At 43.2% G+C, this 20,470-nt stretch overlaps 2 protein-coding genes across 16 annotated transcripts in view; one reads left to right on the top strand and one right to left on the bottom strand.

Annotated features, from left to right (window-relative positions):
- The window catches only part of LOC311046080 (histone H3.2), a gene marked incomplete at both ends in the record, with an annotated part of 175,434 nt that overhangs the window by 97,726 nt on the left and 57,238 nt on the right, over positions 1-20,470 (top strand). The window lies entirely within an intron of this gene.
- The window catches only part of LOC311046468 (transcriptional repressor p66-alpha-like), a 34,474-nt gene that overhangs the window by 11,959 nt on the left and 2,045 nt on the right, over positions 1-20,470 (bottom strand). For 4 of the 15 annotated variants that reach the window (XR_014600888.1, XM_084058789.1, XM_084058784.1 and 1 more), the window contains exons 2-7: positions 11,268-11,842; positions 8,208-8,343; positions 6,068-6,196; positions 5,454-5,543; positions 4,428-4,547; positions 3,175-3,387 (exon numbers count right to left, since the gene is read on the bottom strand). Coding sequence is in view for 14 of the 15 variants with exons in the window: in XM_084058789.1 (XP_083914915.1) it covers positions 3,175-3,387; positions 4,428-4,547; positions 5,454-5,543; positions 6,068-6,196; positions 8,208-8,343; positions 11,268-11,839 (1,260 nt within the window). In the remaining variant the exon portion in view is untranslated. The remainder of the gene's footprint in view (positions 1-3,174; positions 3,388-4,427; positions 4,548-5,453; positions 5,544-6,067; positions 6,197-8,207; positions 8,344-11,267; positions 11,843-20,470) is intronic. The other 11 variants (XM_084058790.1, XM_084058793.1, XM_084058788.1 and 8 more) reach the window with 10 other exon arrangements.

Consider the following 20,470-nt stretch of genomic DNA (forward strand, 5'->3'; position numbering starts at 1 on the left):
GGCCCGCAATAATTATTAACTCGGTTGCATTATCGCTACGGGCCTACGGCTACCAGTAACATATAATATTTACTATAAACATACCGTCACCTTTTGTCCATCTGTTCTGCGAAAGAAATTAGTGATCGGTAGTTGCCAAGCCATGTTCACTCGGAGCGGAGGTCAGCAGAAGCACGACATTTGTTAACGACGTTACACCGGTATTGGTGACCAAAACAATCGGCTGCACGTGTATTTTCAGTTCACATAGGAAACGCTGTTCGGCGTAACACGGGGAAACGCCCCCCCCCCCCCCCCCCCAGATGACTGCCAGATCCGTTTTACCAAACTCATGCCTAAACCTAACCTTATGCTTGCTAACCAGATAACAACACAGCGCTTGTTATTAACTTGGTTGGGACAAACATTCTCACACCAACCCAATCTAAACGTAACGTCCAAACTTAACTAAAATGTATTAATAATCACACTAAACACTAAACCTGAACTTAACCATTAGCAACAGTGCTTAATTATTGAACCATCACTAAAATGGATTAACTTCACACAAAACATATGCCTTAAGTATATAGTAACAGTGCCTATTATTTAACATTACACAAAACGAATGCCTAAACATAACCATATGTAACAGTACCCAACCTTGATTAATATCACATCAAACCAAACCCATAATAAATATAATATCAAATCGCTTACTGCACATTATTGCACATGCATGATGTACGCACTTAAGCATGTATACCATGTTAGCCAGGTTCGGCACAGCGACCTCACCCGAGCGAGTCGGCACCCTAACTCTATGGTCGGCACGCCTCTGTCACACGACTCTGTCGTAACTGTTTTTTGCCCAACTACTTCCTAAACTTAATGTTAGGGGCTGTAGCAAAGAGGTTCTGGCTGCAGTCTGTTCTCACCAAGCGGGGCAAGCGTTCCGCACCGTGGGTGAGTGTTTTCCGGGCGAGCATTCCTCACCTGCGACGGGAGTGGTCCGCTGCCGGGGGCGAGAGTGGATCGGTCAAGCGGGGTGAGTGGTCCGGTCCGCTCAAAAAATGGGGGCGAGCATTACGGTTGCCTATACCATAGGTGTTTGGACAAGAAAATACAGCGGCTGGGGGTAGCGTGGTCATCTGAGATACCGATAGGTTCCCGGCTTGAAGTGTCCTTGAGCAAGACCGATTGAAGGCCTAAACTGCCACACCAACAGCACCCCCCCCCCCCCAAATATTTTTTTAACCATTGGCCTACCACCAAAACAAGTTATAGCCTAGTCCAGTGGTTCTCAAACTTTTTCATGTCAAGGACCCCCAAATGAATAGTGTATTTGGCCGGAAAAATATTCAAAAGATTTTTTGAAAAGAGCAGATCTACAAGCTGGGGGTCCCCGCCGGCCCCGGACCCCACGTTGAGAACCACACGGGCCCAGTCAGCCCAGCCAACGTGGCTGCAGTGGATCTGCACCTGCTGCAATGTCCTCCGATCCGCTCTAGCACTGACAGACTGCAGTGTCTGAGCTGTTCTGTTTTGAATTCCTATTCCCTTCCCTCTACCACTCGCCCTTGCTCGGAGGCACAGAAGACATTGCCATAACACTGTAAAGGCTCCCTCTGTCGTTTGTAAACTTGACCTGAGTCGGCGCTGTACTTGGTCAGCTCTTTCCCCCACCACCCCTCTCTACAGTACACCTAATATCTTTTAAGAAAATAGCCAATCTAAGCGCTCACAACATGGCACAACACATTGTGAGCTTGTTGTAGATCAGCTATTTCCGCAATTTTAAAAAAAGTATAAAGTTATTACATTTTGTCAGTAATTGTCAGTAATTTTTTTGTCTATTCTGCCCTGTGCAATTTGTAATTATGAAGCCTACAAACCAAACAGAAATGTAAATTGTATTCAAATGTTCCAATGTTCAAATGGCAAAAAACACAATTAAATCGTTAATGGCAATTATTTGTGTGACAATTAATCGTCAACTTAAATTTGTAATCGTGGCAGCCCTAGCGTAGGTAGGGGGTAAAAAGAGGCGAGGGTACCAATTATAGACCCCTGGGGAACCCCTGACAGGACGTGAAAGACGAACACAACCTAGTTCTCCTCTGCAAACTGGCAGGCGGCAATGACAGAGAGAATGATGTCATGTGAGCAGGAACGCAGGAAAAGTAAAGAGTTGCTTCTGATGCTGTACAGTGTACACTTTGTGTCTTTATAATCTGGGTTTAGGGGAAATTCATAAGTCATGTGGCTCAAGTCAATGACTAGACAATGTGGTAGTGAATGTTGAAAATTGGACATTTTGGGGGTTTTACAGTCGGGACTCGGGACACACAGCTTGAAACCGGGACACTCCCGGACAAACCGGGACATTTGGTCACCCTAAAACAGCTGCTAGCTAACGCCGTATGACTGCCCACAATCAACTTACCACTTGAACCCCAGCATCCCTATTCTGGGGGGGAATACTCACCAAAAATAGCCTATCTACAAGCTTACAACGTGTTGCAAGATTTGGTGTAGACTAAAAAAAGCGGCCCAGGTACAGTTATAACTCAGGTTTGGTTTACTAGGAATATAGAGGATTTAAGTGGTTAAATTATTGCGGAGGGTCAGACGGCTCAATATCCAATACCAAACCACTTGTATAACGGACAATGACTGACAATGTAAACAAATGTTATGATGTCGCAAACATATTTTTGCAAAACAGCCATATACTGACACTTGCTCTTCCCAAAAAATGCATGTGTTTTTACACAACTGGACCACAGAACATACATTCCCAACAAGGAATCTATCTAGGAACAATGCCAGTGGACATTTTACTCATCGTTGCTGTCTGGCAGAAACCTCGTAACTCTATAGTTCAACTTTTCTTTGTAAATTAATACCTGTTTCGTCATTGTACATTGTCACAGAAAGTACCAAAAAAGATGAGCTTGATATATATATTTTTTAAATTGTGAAAGTGGTGAAGTGTGTGTGTGGGTTTTATAATATACTGAACCAATGAAAAGTATTAACAACACTAAATAATAACAACATTAGATCCATTGGAACACAGGTTCCTTTTCCCCCTCAATTCCCTGAAAATGAACGGTTTTGGAAATAGTTTTCCACCGACACCAACGACACGATCCGTCGTGTTTCACCTTCGGCACCAACAGCTCAGCTCACCTGTGTGATATTGACCAGCAGGCTGGCGTTTCCAACGCTGCCGACTCGGATGAGGCCTGACTGGAGCATGCCTCTCTGGTTCTGCCCGCCTGGCGCCAAGGCCCGGGGCGCCAGCAGCAGAGGAGGGGGACCTCCCGAGTCCCCGGATGCAGCCAACTGCTGCTGCTGCTGCTGACGGAAGGCCTGGATCTGCTGCGGAGACACAGAGATGGGCTAAACCGCCACAAAACAGGAGAGGGAGGGAAGGAAGGCCGGGGACGGTCAAGGGTGGACAAACATACGCAGCGAGGAGCGCAAGCGGCACCGCAGCAATGGACAGATACCAAGAGAGGAGAGAGAGACAGAGAAACCGAAATTAGCCTCCAGCTTGGTACAGTGTACTGCAATGTAGTGCATCGCTACACACAGTAAAAGTCCTGAGTGTTAGTCTAACTCTGAGAGTGTACAAATGGACCCATAAGGGTCCATTTGTACGCAGAGTTACAAATGCTTAAATTAACACATACATGAACACACAATTGTGTGAATAGACACAAATGTCGAACTGTATCCAAGACAGTCAGCGGTTTAAAGCGGTAAAGACCTGCGCAATTAATCGTATTGCAAATATGTAATCATGAAACTTGGCAATTAATTCAAACATCTTATTTGGTCCATCATTCTCATCGAGGCACAATAATTAAAAAAACAACAAAAACAGATAGACCCATTACACACCATTTGCCTAAACGATATAGCACAGGTAATCAGTGCTAGTGTTTGTTCAGAAAAAGCGGTTTCCGTCTCTCCAGCTCATTTAACAAAAAATACATTTTCAGGTTGGGATACCAATTAGATCCAATCAGAAGAGAGAACTCATACAGGATAGGATAAACAAGTTACATTGGAAGTGATGAAACAAAATATAAAAACAATTCGCAGATAAAATTGGAACTGGAACACTAACACTGAAGGAGATACATGATGATCTTTGTGGGGTTCTCTCTCGTCTGCTGGTTGGATAAAATTGCCAATGCCGGCCTGAAATCTTATTTTGCGTTTACTATAGAGCTGAAGAGATGAGGGAGACTGCTGCTGCTACTGAACAAACACTATAACAATGATTACAATGAGATCTATAAACTATTTTTTCTACAAAAAAACACATCCCACTCCCAAGCAATCAGGATAATCATTTTTAGCCATGATGGCACATCTCTATAACATGAGCAACAACAATGTCAACGGTATACACATCACACCCAGTGGCTCACCTGTGACCCTCTGACCAGAGGTGGCATGATGATCTGGGAGCCATGTTTGGATGAAATCTGGCCGCCTCGCACCAGCGGAGGAGGGATGACGGTGCCTGAGCTCCTGCCTGTCACCATCTGCTACACGAGTAAAATTATCACTGTCAATTCACAGTTAACTTAACTTTCAGTTAAGCTAAACTCAGTTACATTTTCAATTTGCAAACAACAAGATGGTGACTAATAACGGCGTGGCTTCATGTCGATCACAGACTTCATGTGGCCAGTCTCTGATGTCAGTATGTCAGTGTGTCAGTTGTCTATGATGTACAGTACCTCGGCATAGGATTCCATATTTGGGCTCGGTTTCAGCCCTTTCTGTCCACCATTGACTTCCATTATAAAATTACAGTTATATACGTATAAAACATTATGCGAAAGAAAATGTATGGAGTTACTTCCTTGGCCTATTGGTAGCGTGCACAAGCCATTTGGCGCTGATCAGTCCAGCGGTTTGCGAAATTAGTCACAGACAGACAGACACACACACACACTTTTCTAGAGGGTGTGCCCTCTAGAAAAGCAGATCTACAAGCAGATCTACAAGCTCATAGCACGGCACCGAGTGCCGCACTATGAGCTTGTAGATCTGCTATTTTTTTTTTTTTATCGTGAAAATGTGTGCAAATCTTTAGTTCGAATATATATATACTTGTCGCGCTATGAGCTTGTGTATCTGCTATTTTTGAATAGCCAAAGAAATCTTAAAATGACACACATGCGTTCCCTTGGCGGCCTTAAAGGGTTAAGTAACAAAAACATGAGAACAAATGACCACGGTTAAGTTATGACATGGTACTAGTCATAACTAGGTCATGTGCTACGGGCTAAGGTGGAGTCTGATGACCCTAACGTGTTTGTGTGTGTGTGTGTGTGTGTGTGTGTGTGTGTGTGTGTGTGTGTGTGTGTGTGTGTGTGTGTGTGTGTGTGTGTGTGTGTGTGTGTGTGTGTGTGTGTGTGAGAGAGTGAACGTAGAGTGACACGTACGTATCCACTGACCTGCTGGGAACCTTTGTTACCGGTGATGGTTCCCCTGATCAGAGGAGGTGGAGCCACTGAGCCGGACATGCCTGAGGGCTGAGAGGCAAAAAAACAATTTTCAATTAGGGTCGTCACGATAATCACATTTTACTTGACGATTCATTTACACACAAATAATGGCAATTAGCGATTTAACCCTTTAAGACCCGAAGCCGATTCTACATGTCTCCTAAATCCCAACAGTTTTCTGAAAAACTTATGTTTCTATATCAGTGGTGCTCAAACCTTTTCATGTCAAGGACCCCCAAAATGATATGTATTTGGCCGCGGACCCCCATCAAAATATTTTGTTCCAGGGACCCCCCAGAAGCAAAGATTTGAGTTAAAAATATTCGCGTTAAAAATATATATATATTCAAAGGTTTGCACACATTTTCACGATTTTTCCAAAAATAGCAGATCTACAAGCTCGTAGAAAAAAAGCACTCGGTGCCACGCTATGAGCTTGTATATCTGTTATTTTTGAATAGCCAAAGTGTAAAATAAAGCTTTTTTTTTGGGGTTAATGTTTAGTTTTTTGGCATTGGAACATTGGAACATATGAATGTGTGATTGGTTACCTTCTGCAGAGTGTCTTTCTGGATCTGGCTCTGACGGAGTTTCTTCAACAGCACCAGTTTGGCCTCCTCCAACCTCAGCTCCTCCTTCAGCTGCTTGATGATGCGCTCCCGCTCCTCCTGAGTGCTCCTCTGCACGCACGCACGCACACACACACACACACACACACACACCACATTGAAACGGCACTTAACACATTGAGTGCCATAAACGAGAATCTTCGTGCAATTTTTCTTATTTTATTTTATTTTTCCACAAGGGGCGCTCTAACTCAACTTAGGAATCATCCTAGGTCCCTGTAAAATGGAATGACAAGGGCCCAATGATAGATCTGGAGAAAAAGGGCCATATTTCCATATCTTTTTACAGTGGTGAAAACAAGCCATTTTCGAAATATTATTGTTCCAGTCATTAGTCGGGACTCTCGACCATCGCGCACACACACACCCTGTGTTTACATCCGCGTCCTCGTGGAGGCTTCTACAGCTCTAAACACATCAGTGTAAACGGTAAGAACGGTTTAAAAAACCTCTGGCACTTGATGTGTTAAGAGTCACGGTCAACAGAAAGGTATGACAGTATGTCCGACATCAGGATGAAACTCTTATTATTGTCGCTGTTGGGAAGATGTCGCTGTCGCGTATGTCCTCGATTTCATCTTTTTTATATTGCTTTTTCATAAATTATCAAATTAATGTCCTATTTTATACTTTGTCGCATGACAGCGTCACGCAAAAAGAAACGAAAATAGCCTATACCTACACGCTGGCTGGCAACACGTGAGCTTATTTTGGACATACAAGCTTTCCGCCTGACAGCGAAGATATGCTACATCAGTGGTTCTCAAACTATTTCGTGCCAAGGACCCCCAATAATTGATAAATATTTGTCCGCGGACCCCGATCTGCAAATGTTTTGTGCCAGGAACCCCCAGAAGATTTATGTACAAAAAAAGGAAATCTTCAATATTTTTCAAAAATAGCAGATGTACAAGCTCGCAGCGCGGCACAAAGTGACACGCTATGAGCTTGTAGATCTGCTATTTTTGAATAGCCAACGTATACATGGATAAACTAGTTAAAATGATTGTGATGCTGTATCAACTCACCCCCCTCCAGGACCCCTGGGGGTCCCTGAAGCCCACTTTTAGAACCACTGTACCACATACATACTGTAGCTAACTGTGTGGGTGTGTGTTCCCGTTTTTTGCTAAAGAAACCGTACCGCACCCTTGGGGTCACCTCTGCACAAATGTGATGCGTCAGCAATTCTAAACAAATAAATAAATAAAACTGATAACAGAGGTGCCTTTATGTGTAGACTTTCTTCTTCATGTACCGTATGGTCTTAAACGGACACTACCAGTGTTGGAAAGAAAATACATTGTTTTTTTTATTACTTAAAAAAAAAAAAGGTAGGGTAAGTGATATTTTTTGGTTAAAACAAAATGTTCTTAAAAGGTTAAAGCTCTATATTGTGATAGTAATCATAGCTATAGAGTGTTTGTTCAGTAACAGGAGTGTCCCCGTCTCTCCAGCTCGTTAATAAACAGAAAATACCTTTTCACGTGGGTTGCAACATTTCAGCCCGATCAGACTTTTATCAGCTTCATTCTTATAGTGTTCCAGATCCAATTTTTATCTGCTCATTTATTTGTGTGATCACTTCCAATTTAACTTGTTTAATCTGTATCCTTTCCCTGAGTTCTCTATACTGATAGGATAAAATTAGTATCCTGACCTGAAAATGCATTCCCTGCCAATCACGTAGATCTAGGTTAATGCAAATACAACCGTTCACCGCCAATCACGTAAATCTACGTTTTTCAAATAAAATAATAATATATAATTAATATAATATACTTTTTTTTTTCCTCACAGAACCAGGAGATTTTTGCTTGTTTATTCTGTAGCCTCTGTGAGCTCTCTCTCCTGATTGGATAACATTGGTATCCTGAGCTGTTTACAAAAGAGCGGGAGAGATGGGGAAAACCCCCGTTACGAAACAAACACTCTATAAGAATTGCTATTAGAATATAGCTATTTAATTATTATTTTTTCTACCAAAAAGATAACTTACACCCAGAGTATGGCAAAGTGGATAGGCATGTTGTTTTCACAGGTGTGTGAATGTTGGTCTTACCATGAGCAAGTCCGTATCCAGCTCCTTGAAGTGGCTTAAACCGTTCATGGGTGGACTAGGGGAGGAGTCATTATCAGATAGGATGATTACATCATCATCATCAGGGGATGGCGGACGCTTCTCCCTCTTCATGCTACTGGACACAGGACAGACACAGACATGTTATGATGAATTTCATTAGCATTCCCTCCCACAAGTTGTCCACACGCATTATCAAATGGCAACGATCAGTTTACTGACAACTGCACGGTCCAATCTTGAGAAGTCACGATTAAAGAAGTGTCATTATAATAAACAGGAATTGAACTATCTTGGACCACAGAGCTCAACCAATGCGGACCAATAGAAGAGCAGGGAGACTAAATGCAACCGCCCCAATTGTATAAGTTATATTGTATTAACGTACTCTACCATACAGATTGGACAAAATTAAATTTTATTAATTTAAAAAAATGACATAGTGAAGCTTTAAAACCCTGTTCCAGAAATGTCTAAAAATACAAGCTAACCAAAATACAAGCTCACAAAGTGTTGCATTGTGACATGTTGTGAACGTTTTGAAACCTTTTCAAAGGTTTCGCCTATAATGACAGCAGGGGTCAGTCAAAGGGGCTGATCAGGCTGAAAAAACTAAACGGTAAACCTTTAGGAAACGGAAAAAGGGATATTTACTGATACCAGTGTTTGGGAAACACTGTCCTAGACAACCGACATGACAGGCTGATCACACCGTTCCCATGTGCATCCCAAGAGATCCACATTGGAGCCACACCGTTCCCATGTGCATCCCAAGAGACGCACAGGATTCAATTTGTACTGCAGTTTGGCCTAAAATGCCAACTCTGGGGTTAAAAAGGGCATCATTAATCATGCTTTTCTTTCCACCAACCGTCAAATCCTCAAGTGTTAATTCAACTCTTGAGAGTGTACATGTGAGGGTCCATTTGGTTCCACTTGTACGCTCTCAAGAGTTGCAGATGGACAAAAGAATACTGAGGATTTGACTGTGTGCAATCTGGAAACCCATCAGCAAAAATCCTTTGAATTTGCCTCTGAGGGCACCGTCCAATTCCCCGTGTAGAGACTGGATGTCGGCCCGTTTACTCTCCTTCAGCCCTCCTCTTCCGGTGGTGCTCCTTTGTTTTCATTCCTAATAACAACAACAACTCTACACGTTGTAAAGGGAGTCGCCGACAGATTCAGCGGTGGAGCTCTGAATCGGTCTTGAGAGATTAGACTGAGTGTAACACAGACGGTTCAAAATTCTCATGAACATGTGGGACCCATATCGACCCGAGGTTTAAGATAATTCAATTCAATTCAATTCAATGCATATTAAGTCATATTTCCAGAGGGGGGAGGGGGGGTGAGGGAGGGTGCGAGAGACACATTAACAGGACACGTTCCTTATGTCTCCATTATTAATTATTACACCGGTCAGCACAAATAATGTCCCTCTTATCTACTGTACGTTGACACGAGAAGGCTGTTGGGATTACGTGTGTTAAGGATGAGTATGTATTGTTAATGAGGGCTGCCATTTCAACCTGCAGAAAATGGAAGATTTTCACAACACAGGCGAGAAAATAACGTTGACATTGATAATGAATTCATATTAACATAAGCAGCGGTAATGGAAACTGCATGCTGGTGACTGGAAAAGTGAGGCCTGTCTCTCTTCCACCCTTGCGTGTGTGTGTGTGTGTGTGTGTGTGTGTGTGTGTGTGTGTGTGTGTGTGTGTGTGTGTGTGTGTGCGCGCGCACTTGTGTGTGTGTGTGTGCGCGCGCACTTGCGTGCGTGCGTGCGTGCGTGTGTCTCTCTCTCCTCAGGGCTTAGCGTCATCATCACTTCCTGTGGATTAATCACTACTCTTCCAAAGAGGTCACATGACCTCAAAGTCATTATCACGTGACACCCCCCCCACCCCCCCTCCTCCTCACTTTGTCTCCCTCCTCCCCTCCCTGTTCCTTCCAACTGGTGGTAACCATGGCAACAGCTGGCTAGAACCGGTTTTTGTGACACACGGACGGGCTACATTTTGTGTGAGGGAGTTCTTTTTTCTTTTTTTTTTTTTTAGGGTTCAGGTGCTGGAGTGTGGAAAATGGAGGGACAGTTGTGAGAGGATAAACTTTAGGAACCCGTTTGGAAGATCAGCCCCCCCCACCCACTCCACTTTCCAATCCACAGACTAGGCTGCACTCTATGCAGTGGGGTGACCTTTTAGGCACTTTCAACCTGGCATCCCTATTTTGGGCATGTCATTATAGCATTTAAAAAAAAATCAAAATAGCAAAAAAAAAATCACGTTTCAACGTTCACCAATGTATATAGGGCTTAAGTAGTTAAAACTGGGGTGGGCATCCTTTACGGGCACATGATCACGTAACAACGTTGTCCAAGGCTGGCCTGATCGCCCAGTGGCAGACAGTGAAAACCAGCATTGCAGTTACGTCTCATTATCCTAGGCTGCCAATTAGAATAAAGCATAGAATAAGTTAAGGATTTAATAATAAAACCTAACAAAGAATGAAAATCTAATATAATTAATTTAATATGAATAATAAAGCTAAGATTAAAAAAAAATATATATACAGTATCTATGTCAAGTGTATCTACTTTATAACGTAATTTATCCTAGGCATTGGTGAAATCTTTTTAAATCGGCTGTTTATGAACTACCAATGACGGCCTCTTATTTGCTTTTGCTATGTGGTACATGGGGTAGACAATGGAATTCACTCATCGGGTGGGTACTGGCTCTTTCCCCAAGATGATCACTGTAAAAGTGATATTGCACAGATGAATGTGAACAGTAGTGACTGACACTCAACAGACTTTGGACCTTTCACCTTGAAGAGGATTAATTGTGGTGATCATCACTCCACAGTATTTCTTTCTTATTATACTGTATACTGTATATTCAGCTAGAGTAGAGCAATTAGGGATGGTTATATTGCCCCAATGAAACATTTAGTACAAGATGTCCTGCTTGTTAATGGGCATTAAGAACAGAACAACTGAAAAGTTTGGCGGCTAGCATTCCTGAAGCCGTTCCTCACCCTTTGGCGGCACCACTCATGTCCACCGGCTGCTCTCCCGTCTGGACTTCCACTTTGATGGTGGCCTTCACCTCCCCTGCGGCCAGCATCCCACCGGACACCCTCGGCTCCGGCGGTCGCAGTCGGCTCCTCGCGTCCGCGACCGGCGGTTCCGTCTTCACCGCCCTGCCGGCCCGGTCGCTACGTTCAGTCCGATTGTCCGGGCCGGGTTCGGCCTGCTGTGGTCTCTGGTGCCGCTCCGGTTCTTTCATCAGCTGGGGTATGGGTAACACTAAAGGGGGCGGGGGTGGCGGCGGCGGCAGTGGCAGCGGGCCCTGGTCGGGTCCGGGCGGCTGCTCTCGCTCAGTCTCGGATGCCGTCCTAGTTCGGCTCTGGCCATCCTGTGCCAGTTTTGGGGTTTCGGGTTCAGTTGGCGGTAGGTCCGGGGGCGACGATGGCGGGTCGTCGTCGTCAAGTTTGGGCTTCTTGCAGTCCGTTTCGGCAGCGGAGGGTTCCGTGGTCGGGGGAAGAGGCACCTCCCTCTCCAGGGCCCTCTTCTGGCTGCGCGTCTGGCGAACAGCCTCTTCAGACATCCCCTTAACAGACAAGAAGACAGATACACATATTAGCCTGTATCATATCTCACAACTTTTTTTTCCTTTTTGATTTTTTTTTAATTCTTGCATTTATATGTTTTAGAATCTGCAATCATTTAACTTAAACCCTATATACTTCATTTGACCAGAAACCCCAGGGTTTACATTAGGCCCCCTCCATTTGTCCCTCTAAAATAAATCTCTTTACCAAAAATACCCAATCTACAAGCTCACAAATCTTCGCCCCCAGAACAGTGGTTAAAGGTCCCTTTGTTATGAGCTGGTTCGGTTTATGCCTATGCAGTACTTGTGCTAATTGCTAAGTTACCAGGACATACTGTGCCACACTCAAAATCTAAACTACATGTTAAAGTACACAAACTAAATCTAGGCCATCTCACTATCAAGGCCACGGGGTCTGAATGGGGGGTGACATCTATTCATGGCCACCAGGGTTATATGACCAGAAGAAGGCCCCATTCACCCAAAACACAAGTGTTTTTGCTCCCAGTAAAAACGGTACTTCCGTGGGGGGGGGGATAAAAGAGAGAGAGAGAGAGAGAAAGAAAGAAAGAAAGAAAGAAAGAGAGAGAGCGACAGAGACAAAATAAGCGAACATTCGGCGAAGATAGGCAAACATTCACTTAAAATAGCAGCTCTACCTGTGCCACAACATGATTGTGAGTGTGTACACACTACACAGGTTGTGAGCTTGTAGATCGGCTATTTTCAGCAAAAAGGTTTGGTGAAGAGGGGAAAAAGGGAAGGGGACCATGTAGTATAGTACCCTGGGTGACCCCTGTCAAAAGTAGTATATAGGGTTTAAAGTGGTTAAAGTCAACAGCCCCAAATTGCACAATGAGCAGCAGCCTCAAATGTAATACAACTGCCGTGTAGGAAGGGAGACATCTATGGGTAGAGATCTCTTACATTTGTCAATCCTCAACACAACTGTGGCCACGTGTCGTTGTGCTGAGATAATTGGTGTTCAGCAGCGGTGGACAGTAACTAAGTGCATTTACTCAGTTACTTTGCGACAATCCAGTCCAACCCAGAGGTGCCTGGAAAGCGGACTTTAAACCGATGATGATTTACTTGAGTACTGCAAGTATGTTTTTGGAGTATTAGTTTTTTTATTTTTAGGAGCTGATGACGTTCACTCCGCTTCATTTCAAATAGAGAGATATTGTACTTCTGACTCCACTATATTTCTAGGAAGGGACTCTTGGGACCGAAACGTACAAAAATATATTATGAATTACCCATTTCAAATAGTGAAAATAGCCAAAAGGTAAGGTATGCAATTGTGAGGTTTTTTTTCCCCTTCTTTTTTTGTTAAAACCACTGAAGCCATATACACTACTGCATACGCATCGCAGTATTTTTGAAAAATAAATAAAGTTTATCCTTACTGTACTGTGTGTGTAAAACAAGCTTTTAGCTTCAGCCTACGCCTTTTCGGTCAAGCAGTTTTGTTCTGCTTTGTTTATGGTTTAATTGTTTTGTTATTGTATGAAATGCCATATGTATGTATGGTTGTATTGACCGAAATAAACTTTAACTAACTAACTAACTAACTATACATTATAGGCCAATTAAGACACTGTTTTCACAAGGTCTGGCCCGGGGGCCCAAAATAGAACCATGTTCTATCTTTGGGACCCCGATCTACACTGTAAAACTAATTTAACTCTGAGCGTAATACAGACCCATAAGCAATCCATCTGGACCCCTGGGTGGTCCCCGGACCGGACGTTGAGAACCAGTCAACCAAGCTATCCAAAATGATGCAAGATTTATTGAATCTGATGTAACGTACTTTTATGTGCACCTGGGCCGATACAGAAGGCTCGCAGTCACAGAGCATATAAGAGAACCGAAGTCTGACATCACTGCCGCTATCCCCCTGGGGCATGGAGTTATTTAAAAAAACAAATCCATTGAAAATACCATAGGGTCTCAATACCATCGTGGCATATAAAAACTGTGTTCCAAAAATTAACCCATTAAGACCTGGAACTGTGTCATTTTTAGATTTGAGCTAAAAAGCATTATTTTACACTTTGGGCTATTCAAAAATAGCAGATATACAAGCTCATAGCTTGTAGATCTGCTATTTTTGAAAAATCGTGAAAATGTGTGCAAATCTTTGAATATATATATTCTTAAAGCAACCCGTTTTTAACTCAAATCTTTGCTTCTGGGGGGGTCCCTGGAACAAAATATTTTGATGGGGGTCCGCAGCCAAATACATATCATTTTGGGGGTCCTTGACATGAAAAAGTTTGAGCACCACTGATATAGAAACGTACGTTTACTCCATTACCTCTAGGTGTTAACTTCACCTGAGACCTGAGCTAAAAGGTTTGACAACCTGTCCGTTGGCCCACAGCACGGGTCATAAGGAGACACAGTGCGTCTTGTTCTATGTATGCATCCAAAACCTTGGTGGATTTAACGAATGGCCAAATGTACAAACACATTACTCTGATCAGAAACACACAGGGTTGATTTCTAAACACAAGCAACAAAAAAGGAAGCCTGAGTCATGGAGTCATGTAAAGTTTAACGTTAAACTGAAAGTAAAACCAATTTTATATAGCAGTGTGAAGTTCCTGAACGTATTTTAAGGGCCACTTCACCAATGTTTAATAGGAGGAAGAAGTTCATGCATTCTATGTACAGTAGGCTGGCAGCCTTTGAGGATGAGAGCTCGAGACACAGAATACACATTTTCAAATCGTCCACACAAGTGAACGATAATGCCTGGTTTATACACATTTACAGTGTTGCACAATAAAAATAGTCGATCTACAAGCTCACGGTGCTAGTAGATCGTTGTGTCAATGTTTTGACCTGGTAGGACGGCTATTTTCGTTGCGTGCCAGCCACAAGCAACTAAGTATAACTCGGGCTTACGGTTCAGCTTGGTAAAAATACGTTTCTTGGGGTGAATATAAAAAGTACCAACACATTATAATTTATGTATGCACAAAGGCGAATAGCAAACACAGACATAGATACCATAATAATACTAGAAACCACATCAGTAGCCAGCCGTGTCAGTCATACAACAACGCTACTTTGAGTTGGAGGACATATTCAATCCCACCAGATGTTGACATATCAACATTAGTGGAGACTTGTGGCTCACTCACTCAGATGGTTGAGGGATTGACACTGAAAAGAATGGTTGCACTTGCACATGCACGCACACACACACACACACACACACATATACATAACCATCTTGATGCCTGCCAGCTACCCAGATGCTGTCTGGTCCTAATCCCTGCGTGGCTCCCAAAACCACACACACAGATCAACACAGTCTCATCCATAAAGCCAAAAAGGTAGACCAGACTGTGGTGTGGGGGGTGCTGGGGGGAGGGGAAGGGGGGGGGGGGTCTGAAGCTCAAAGCTTCACGGTTCACAGAGTAGAAGTTAAGTTCAGCACTTCAGACTGAACTGAAGAATCGATAAGAGTGACACCAGGTCCAGAACTTGCAACTGGACTTGCATGGCAGATTTCTGGGGTCCAACACGCATCCCGATTCCAGAGAGTCTTAGACCACAGATTAACCGATATGTTTTGACAGATATTTTGTAAAGAAGTGCAAAAATCAATCGTAATCCATTTGGAAAAACTTGAATGACTATTTTCAAATACTTTTGAAACCTTGTTTTGAACATTTTTCACCTACAGTGACATGCACCAAAATTGGGACGCCAGGTTGAAATTGGGACATGTTGGCCATCAGGACCGCTGGCCTGGCGGTCCGGGCACTTCGGCTGCAATGCAGCCCGTCATCGTGTCGCAGGTTTGAATCCCGATCCCGACGACCTTTGCTGCGTGTCACTCCCTGTCTCTCCCCATTTCCTGTTTATATACTGTATAGTGTATTCTATCAATAAAGGCAGAAAAAGGCCCAAAAAAGAGAAATTGGGACATGTCGGCTGCATAATTGCCGATGTCGTCAAGAACAGTCATATAACAATAATGGCCGATACGTCGGTCTGGCACTACTGCTATTGAGGGACGTCGGACGGACGAAGACTGTGCACAGTCACAATGCGTCCTGTGTGTCATATTCATACAGGCCACAGTCTGGGGCCCTCCATGAATAAACACTCCCTCCTCGCTTCGCTCTGGCCTCCAGTCTGCCCAGCGACGCACCACAGGAAGCCATGTTTTTTTTTTGTTTGAAAAAAAAAACAAGAAATAGACGATCATTAACCCTTTCAACCCGGGATACTTTTTAGTGACACACACATATAGAAGCCATACACACTTTTCCCTGCAACCTCCAACCAACCCCCACCCGAATGGTTATGACGGCAAGCATAAGGCACACGCATGCAACCATATTGTACCTGTACAACACACACACACACATAGAGGCCAATCATCTGATAACAGAAAGCTGACTAAGTTCTTTTTCTTTTTTTTTTGTCAAACACACTGTGACATCACTGAGACACACATGACATGACCCTTCCCAGCATTCAGTGGGACACACAAAGCACTTTTCCAGGGAACCGGTTTAAACCGGTTGGCTAGTGTGTGTGTGTGTGTGTGTGTGTGTGCGTGTGTGTGTGTGTGAGAGCGAGAGAGAGGCTGAAGCAGGTTTTAACCCTTTAAGTGCTGGCATCTACAATGACAGACATAATAATACAGCGTGGGGGGGGGGGGGGGGGGGGTGAAAGTAGCAGAGCTGGATCGACGACACATGGCGTTTTGGGATGGGACGTGGGGTGGGGGGGACATAGTTGTGCATAGTTGTGGCTGTGATGTTGAAGAATTGTGATCCTGACGTGGATCACTCTGGATTCTCAAACGACGTGAAACTCAGGGATGATCGCCCTGCTGCCCCCCTCCCCCTCATTATACCACTCCCCCCCCCCCCCCCCCCACGACCCCTGGTGGACGTTGACCCCTACGCTCCTGTAGGAGAGAGTACTTTATCTTCCTAACAGGGGAGACCCAGACCTGAATGGCTGACAGGTATCAGGTTTCATCTCCATGGCAGCTCTCATACATCTACTTCTACTCAACCTGCCACACGCACGCACGCACGCACACACACACACACACACACCCCAAGATGGCGGAGGAACACCCCGAAGAAGAACTTGTACGTTGCATGTAACCACAATCCCAAATTATCCCGTTATCCGAACCCACCCTGTATACCCCACATCATCACCACACTGTATACATATATCGACTATTTGAAAATAGCCGATCTACAAGCTCACACGCGTCGTGATGCGATGCGTTGTGAGCTTATATATCTGCTCATTTCAAAACATTTTGGAAAATGTGAAAGATTTTAAATATGTTTAAAACATTTGAACAACACAAACTCTTGGGGGTCCCTCGCCAAAAATATTTTCAGATGGGGGTCCACGGCCACGGTCCACAACATTCAAGTGAGTTCAACTCAACTTGAATGTCTGTACCCTACGTCCCAGGTCTTGAGACCGAAACAGCCAAGAAACTCAAGAGTGAGAGAGAGATAGACCCGCGTATGGTTTCTGAAACAATGTGGTCGCTGTCTTAGCACTCAAGAGCCAATCGTTTGACTTTTGAGCGCATGCATCAGTGCATGTAAGTGGTGTTGCTTAGAAGTTGTTTAATTTTTTTTTAATGTAAAGCAACTTAAGCGCTATATAAATTAAATGTATTAGTATTAGTCCTATTTAACAGTGATTCATCTCAACCTTTTTTATTTCAGGGGTCCCAGTTTGAGGTCACGGCACGGACCCCCATTTGATGTAATCTACACTGTAAAATCCTCAGTGTTTATAATTTAACTCTGAGTGTACAAATGATAAAACGGTCCAAATGGACCCTTATCATTTGTACACATTTCCCCGCGTTGAGAACCAGTCCAGCACATCACATGAAGCCTGAGTTATACTTGGTTGTGTGCCATGTCACACACACAGCAGATCTCACACGTTGTGAGCTTGTAGATCGGCTGTTTTCAGTATGTGACACTACTAGCACTAAACTAAGTATAAGTCACCTTTATATTCTATGACCATTTTATACAGTCATTCGTAGCCCTGATGGCAGCCTTCGTTACTTATCCAGCCTGGGAAAGTTAAGTACCAGCAGCACTATTTTTAATATTGGCGTTATTCGTCGCGAAGCACCAACCTCACCAAGGCAAATTCCTCATATGTGCAAACATACCTGGCAAATAAAAGAAGTCCGATGCTGGAATGTATCACCCAAGCATCACCTGAAAATAGCATTTGTGAGTCATTCAGCTATCGCTATTAAAGCTACAGTCCAGGACTTAATTTAACGAATAAAACATTATTTTAAGCAATCTGTATGGTAGAGTATGTTAATACAATATAACTCATACATCTCTGCTGTGGTTGGAGGTGATCTCCCTTTGCTACGCTTCCATTGAGACAATTACACCCATGGCGTTGGGTAGGACACCTAGTGATTGACGATGTCAATAAAGTTATTTGAAGAAGACAGCGCACATTGGACAGTAGATTGCGTTGCATCTTGAAGTACATTGTTGCAATTACCTCAGTTTGCCGGGAGAGTGAGACAATGAACATAAAACGTACGGATTGTAGCTTTTTAAAACTTAAAACCAGAATGCTAGTTTCATAGTTGTCAGCACGCTGTTTGCTCAATGACTGACCTTCACCCCGTGAAAGGGTATTTCTGCACTGTACAGGGCTCTCCTAAGAGTCCTAAAACTGTATTCCAGTGACACTGCACTAGGGGTGCAACTATACTATACTTTAAAAAAAAAAGATATGTATACATTTTTTATATATCAACAAACCGATTAACCACATAATAAACACTTTTATACTTTTATACTGGTTTAAAAAAAAATGTAAAACGCCAATCCACAAGCATTGTGAGCTTGTAGATCTGCTATTTTCACACACAGAAAAGTGCTTGATATAACCAAAATAGGGATTGATTATTAATCGATTATTAGATTTAATAATCGATTATTTGTTATAATCTATAAAAATCGATTAGTTCAATTAAATGTTGTACCCCTACATTGCGCTGCCCTGTTCCAACTTGCTGCACAATGACAACTTATATAATCTGTTAATAATGGCAACTTTCAACATCTCCAACTAGCTGTGCAACAGAGGCAGGTAAATACAATTCATTTCCCAAACTGTGGCTTCTATGTTTGATGCAGTCATGGAGGGGTTATCAAACTAGTGACCTATGACCCCTAGCTACAGCAGCTTACAGCCTGGCCAACCGCTGACCCATTCCAGAACAGTGGCTTATTGCACAACTACTCTGGAACACTCTTAGTATGTAATCATTGGAAGCTACGAATACAATAATTATACAGTCCACCCAACTGCCTGTTGAGTCAAATAAGAGCTAGTTAAACCTACCTCAGGTGTACCCACATAGAGGTAGACAACTCAAGTCTCCTGTGTGCTGCCGATGGAGGTATTAATTAACATGTAATTCATTCATTGGCATCCAAGGCTATACGAGAATGAAAGTAAACGTAAAGGGAAGTCCTCTTAACTAAGCACAGCCAGGATCCTGTTTACAATACCCAAGTGACAGCAAGCCCCGATGCAACCATGTGACTTATTGTCATCAGGAACATAATACCTTTCCATGGCATTGTTTAGATCAACAACTGCTTGCTCATTCCAGAATTCCCCCTAAAAAGATGGCTAAAACTGTTAAGTCAACTTACAGTAAACTATGTTACCACAATACTGTTCTCCAATCAACATAGTTTGCACTAACTTGATCTCAAGGCTCTCTCTCTCTCATATCACTCACTTTACGTCACATAGCCCAGGGGTCTTCAACAGGGGGTCCAGGACCCCTAGGGGGTCCTCAGAGTTACTACAGGGGGTCCGCCAAATCTTTGTGTGATAGGATTTTTTATTTATTTTCCCCTTAACCACTTGAACCCTAGTATCCCTTTTCTGAGGAGAACTTTGGCCAAAAATAGCTGATCTACAAGCTCACAACGGCGTTGTGAGCTTGTAGATCGGCTATTTTTGGCAAAGAGGTATAGGTGTAGAGGGGGGAAAAGAGCAGACCACGTAAACAAAAAATGTTGAATCTGAAACACAATTGTATACGATATAGAGGCGGTCCCTGCTTCATCTCTCTCTCAGCTAGGGGGTCCTTGGCCTGAAAACGTTGAAGACCCCTGACATAGCCCTCACACAAACACTAATTGTAACAATGCACACTAACTTTGTCCTGCACATTCATTAAGTAAATACAAACTTAATGTATTACTTTCCTTTTTCCTGTCTTTTGTCTGACGAGGAACAACTCTCCTGAACAAAACAACACAAGACTTCTGGTCCAGTGAGAAAAAAGAAACAGCTTTGCCAGATTTAACCAAAAACAACACTTCACTTCTAAGTAAATGTAAATAAAACAAACAAACAAACAAACAATAGGTTTTAAATTGTTCACAAATGGACAACATTCGTCTTCATAAAATAAAGCCTGTCCTCTTATTCTTCCAATAACGTCACAACAACAACAACAATACCTTCCTTAATGATATTCTATCTTATTTTATATATAGACTACAACTACAATAAGAGGTATCCTCACGGCTGTATAACTACACA

Source organism: Gymnoscopelus microlampas (assembly GCF_963454915.1).
Source record: "Gymnoscopelus microlampas genome assembly, chromosome: 5".
Taxonomy (NCBI): Eukaryota; Metazoa; Chordata; class Actinopteri; order Myctophiformes; family Myctophidae; genus Gymnoscopelus; species Gymnoscopelus microlampas.